This window comes from Uranotaenia lowii, chromosome 3 (assembly GCF_029784155.1).
Source record: "Uranotaenia lowii strain MFRU-FL chromosome 3, ASM2978415v1, whole genome shotgun sequence".
NCBI lineage: Eukaryota > Metazoa > Arthropoda > Insecta > Diptera > Culicidae > Uranotaenia > Uranotaenia lowii.
This window is the reverse complement of record NC_073693.1, coordinates 23,468,384-23,473,941: the sequence shown is the minus strand read 5'-3', so window position 1 is coordinate 23,473,941 and position 5,558 is coordinate 23,468,384. Positions and strand designations below refer to the sequence as shown.

Sequence of the window (5,558 nt, the reverse complement as noted above, 5' to 3'; positions counted from 1 at the left end):
TGACAAAGTTTAAGTGGGGGAAACTGATCAATATCATGACTGAAAAAAAATTAGCGTCTGCCGATGGAAGATACCAAAAATAAAGTAAAAATTTGTATCAAAAACGAAAAATATTTTTTTTCAAATTAAAAAAAAATATCATAAGATTATTTTCATTTCCTTGATAGGAGGAATTCCGACCAAACGAATGGTTTCTGAGAAACACGCATTCGGAACTGCCCGCCCCATTTCTAAAGAACGAAGCTTTACTAATCCGACCAGGTAAAACCATTAATTTTTGGTGCTTTGTAGAGTGTTTGCCGCAAAACTGACTTAACTTAAACTGATTTTTTTTAAATATTTTATTTGAAAAGCTGATATAATTTTAATGCTTTTTGATGTACTATTTTATGATTTCCGTTGAAAATTAGCAGAGATATGGAGCTTTGAAATGTGGTTCTGTTTTATTTACAAAAAAATCTTACTCGAAAAATAAAATTGCAAGAAATCTGAAAAATTCATGTGTTTTAAAATCATAATAATAAACCAAGTTTTTCAATTTTGGGGAAGATCTAAGGACCCTCGACGCAAATTGTCAGATAATACGAAAAATCCCCTAATCTATCAATGACCAAAACGAAACTGTCAATTTAAAACAAATTAAAACATAAATAAAGAGGATTTATTAAAAAACGTTTAACCCGAGCAGACTTTGATGCCTGAATTGATAGGAAACAGTAACCAAAATGAGTTTTTTTTTTTTTTTTATAATTAAAGTTTATTAGGCCATTTACTTTTTGGTATAAGTTTTAGTGGGCCGAGGGTCAGGGGTTTTCTTAAGACTAGGGGGAGGTTGGAAGGGGTAAGGAGAGGGAAGAGAGCGTTGGGAAGGAATGGGGGATTTTAAAATTAACTGTTCCCTTGGTAGGGTACTGGGGGATCCTTTTGCGTTTCCGCGGTCATCTGCCTCATCCGATGATTGTGCCGGTGAGGGTTGAGGAGTAATCCGTTTCCGAGGAGGAGAGGCTGGTTTGAGGTGAGTAGTTGGTTGATTAGTACGCTTCTGTTGTGTTGGCTGCTGCTGCTGTGTTTTTTCTTCCTTCTGTTTGGTTTCGGTTAGTGGTGGCGCTTGTCTATTGTCTACTGAACTCGGTTGGTTTTTGTCGACCTTGACTACATTGGCGAATGATGTTGGGCTGCTGGTTTGTTGAATCAATTTACGGGCAGCTGCAATCGGCATATTACGTTCGGTACTGATTTTAATTGCTGTAGTTTCGGCAATCCAGATTGGACATGATCTATTAATCGGAGAGTGACCTTCTTTCTGGCAGTTTCCGCAAAACGGATGATTCTTACAGGATTGACTGTCGTGATTTGAAGAACTGCATTTGGTGCACGAGAGGGGACTCTCGCACTTTTTTTTGGTGTGCCCGTACTTTAAGCAATTTCTGCAAAGCAATGGCAACGGATAATATAATCTAGTCCGAACTCGGAGGAATCCAAAGTTAAAAAACTCCGGTATTACCGTCCCGTTTATGGTCAAAATCAATGTGGAAGTTCCAACAACTGAACTGGGAGTTTTTTTTGTGATCCTTCGTACGTCGATTACATTTTGCGACGACAACTCAGTAAGAAGATCTTTCTCGTTCATTTGGTCCACTTCCCGACATGTAACTACACATTTTCGCTGGTTCAAACTCGGATGGCGTCCGATAACGATCGGCGTACCATCGGTCAAATTTGTCAACTTTTCCAGTTCGCTAATCTGTTTTTTGTTTCTTGATTTGATGACATACCAGCTGTTCTTCGTCTCGTAGAATCCTTCAATTTTTCCCGTTTTTTCCACAGATCTCCCGATGATAAAAGGGTTTTGCGGAAGATTGTGGCCGTCTGCTGCTTTCAATGTGATGTATTGTAAGCGTCCATTCAAGTTAAGGGGATCCATCCATTCTGGTATAGTCCTATCTGGGGGTTCACCCGGCGATGGACTCATCGCACCGCTTTCTCACTTCACACCGTTCTAGTTCGAAAAAATGCTATAGCCTTTGGCTTGCGAGGACCGATTACAAAAAGCGACCGACCTCGCTCGAGGCTGAAGAGGAACTGCAAAATGAGTTATCAATGTCAAAATGATAGCATAATTTAGTATAGCAGTTTTTTGATGGCAAAAAAGGTTTCATTGAAGCATCAACTACCGTTCCAAGCAAAATTGTCCCATATAAAAAAAAAACGGGCAAACGAGAAAAACGCGATTGAAATTTCAGCTATATATCCAATATTTCTCTCAAACTAAAAATTCACCGACAGATTTTTCGTAGTGAACAGTACAAGTTAATTATTTAACAATGTTTTCTGTCAAAAAAAAATTACATTTCCTACAACAAACGGAAAATAAGAGCCAAAAATGCTTCGTGTTACATTTTTGCGTAGAATCAGAAAGCGTACCGATGCTAGTTCTACGAAAAACTGTCACACGGCCTCACTTTTTCTATTATTTGAAAAGCTCGTATAGTTTCTATTTTTCCCAAAAACCAAGTTAAACCGTAGTTAAGAAATACTTTCCTATTTGTGTATAAAAATGTTAAGTTGAGTATCGATCCTGTGAGAAGTGCCTTCTGAAAAGTGTTGGTGAAAATTTCTCTGAATAAATCACACAAGGCTCTTCGCTCCTCCCCACCCTCTATTTTAGTGTTCTTTCCGATGAATAACATTATATTCAACAGTTTGAACTCATCTTAAATAAATTTTTTGATAAAATTAGCATTTTTAATAGAATTTTCTCTAGTGTGACATTTTTGCGTAGAACTATCAACATAGAGACAACCACCTTGATGAAAATTTCGTATAAGTTCAGAACAAAGTATACTTGTTTGTGTTTTCATTCGAAAGTTATCACTAAAATAGACCGTTTCCAGCGAAAAAGTAAAAATGACCCTAAAGTCACATGGGACAATTTTGCTTGGAACGGCAGTCAATATGCCTAAACATCATGCCAAATCAATACCTAAATAAGGAATTGTGGTCAAAATGATAGCACTATTTGGTTTTGTTTTGCCCAAGACAACAAAACAAGGCATCATTAAGGTTTCATTTTTTTTTGGATTGAGCAGAATAGTGAAATCAAAATGATTGCATAATTTGGTATTCAATTTTATGTGATGAATAATCAGATTTAATTATGTGTTAAAAATTAAATCGAACTGAAAAAAAACAGCAAATTTGTTCGTTACCGGCATAGTGCGTAGTTTTCAGTGTAGATTTTTCACTCATTGCAAAAATAAGCATAACTAAGGCATCTTTTTTTAAACCACCTATATAAACCCCCTCTCTTTTATTTAACTATTTCTAACAGTTGTGTAGTTGAAAATCAAATATGATTTTTAATTTAATACCTATTAGTTTCAGATTGTAGGTTAAGGATTTGCATTTTTAAATTATAACATGCACACATTTGATTTTAAATATAAATAAATTTAAATTTATTCTGCTGATTCTAATGCGAGTTTCAGTTTTGAGCCTATTCCTAACGAGGTGGCTTTCCCTTAGAATTTGTAAGTCAGTTGAATGAAGAAATACTATTTTGAGGTTCATCGAAGAAACATAAAATTTACAAAAGTTTTACGCTTTTGTTGAGGAACGTCCAAGTTTCAATTTCTACGACCAACTAATCAACAAACCTGTTTTGACGTCGGCAGTTTATTTGCATCTAGAAATACGAAATTATTAAGATAACGTGCAGCTAAAGGAAAGGCAATTCGATGAATTTGCAAACTTTAATATGTTTTTAGTATAGGGTTTTTAAATTAAGCGCAAAAAAACCAACTTAATATTTAGAAAAAGTGTAAAATCATTGCATAACTATAGGCGATTCTCTGATATGTACATGAACAATTATCTAGTTTTTATAGTTTAACACCAAAGATTGCATAAAAGCAGACAATTTTAGCAAAACTTTAAAATTGATGCCACGAAAGAAGACTAGAGATTAGAGGTTTTTTTTTATCTTTAAAATCCCATTAAAACTTGAATAGAGTATTAAAAATTTGGCTATCATGCCTTTCAAGCTTATTTGCCTTCATTTCGCCTGGAAAAAGAGGATGCAATGCAAAAATTTGGTTCGCATTTTTCATATTTTGGTTTAGTTTAGAGCTCAATGATACCTCATTCAGATAGCTTAAAAAAGATTTTTTGAGGGCACAGTGATGCCAAGTTTGGACGTACTCGACACTAAAAAGTGGCAGCATTATGCCCTCAAAGCTATTTTTTAATTGTTTGCTAAACAAGGTATCATTAAGGTTTCAAAGAAACCTAGACTTGACATTATTTAGGTATCCATACATGAAAAGTGAGACCCAAATTTTAGCATTGTACCACCTTAACAAGGGCAAAATGATACCTAAATTTACTTTCAAGGCATGATAAAAAAAATTAGGTATAATTTTGCCATAAATGTCTGCTCGGGTAAGTTCCTAATGATGATCTAAGAGTAAAAATGTAATAATGTGATGATCGATTCTGACGCCACTTTCTCGGAAACTTCATACATTATCAATATTTCGATTATTTATAATCCACTTTTCGATTCCAGTGTCTAGAGCTGAGCTATGCTCCAGTGATTTAATTATAAGTTTATAAGCTGAAAATTCATTACAACCAAAGATGAACTATGGAACCAAACGTTACATTGCAGCTGAACGCCGAAGTGTCCATCTTTTGTTTTTGTTAACCAACTGCTTTTATTTTAGTTCAAATTAAAACAAAACAAAAATAAACATTGCTCATTTGCTTACACGAGCGGTACTTTGACCCACAATGTTTTGGATCGATCCGTCCGGTGGGGAAGACAGTCAACCAGCCAACTCAAACTTACCAAGTCAATACTGACCGTAAGAACTCGATCAAGTATGAGTAAGTAAGTTAGTAAGTGAATTAAGTTTGGTGGCCTCATTCGAGGCCATTAACAGTACATATTGGATTCTGCCGTTGGTTGCACTTTTTTTTGTTCAAGAAGTTGGACGCTACTCATTCCTTGGTGGGCATTCAACAAACCGAAAAAATTTGAATAAGTATTGAAATTATACAAAAAAAAATCTAAAAGTTGATTCGCTCTCTAGGTTATCATCAAGTTTGGCCGGAAGCAATTTTCTCAAGCCAAGGAAGTAATCTTCAGTCGTTCGAGTGAGTAGATTTCCTCACTTCCTCAAGCGTCTAATCATCGACGACAAGTTTCAACTGGACGATCTTGAAATCCCTTGCCGAGTTTGATCACTATCGAAACCTGCGGTAGACGTGTGAGGTGGCTAATAGGCTATAGGCTCTAGGTCTAATGCCGGCCGTCGCCATTTCTGAAATCTAGCTGCCGTCATCATCATCATCATCATCAGTAGTAGTAGTTCGAGTGTGGAAGTTTCTCGAAACCGGTTTAGTGGGCCCAAAGTCCTTGCACTATGACCGTCAAAATCTTGCTCACCTGTGACTAACTGAGCTTGATCAACTTCTAGTTCCTTCAAAAAATTCATGAGTAAAGTTTTGGAGAAACTTGTTAGATTTTCTAATCCCACTTGATCCACCAAACGTTG

General features: G+C 35.9%; 1 protein-coding gene across 1 annotated transcript; it reads right to left on the bottom strand.

Moving 5' to 3' along the window:
- Nucleotides 1-769: 769 nt before the first annotated feature.
- LOC129752038 (uncharacterized) lies at nt 770-1,972 on the bottom strand. Its single transcript, XM_055747828.1, has one exon. The coding sequence runs from the start codon at nt 1,970-1,972 to the stop codon at nt 770-772; it is 1,203 nt and encodes a 400-aa protein (XP_055603803.1).
- Nucleotides 1,973-5,558: the final 3,586 nt, after the last annotated feature.

What these genes read in the sequence shown, in the direction of transcription:
- LOC129752038 (XM_055747828.1), bottom strand. Translation starts at nt 1,972, where the DNA reads ATGAGTCCATCGCCGGGTGAACCCCCAGATAGGACTATACCAGAATGG.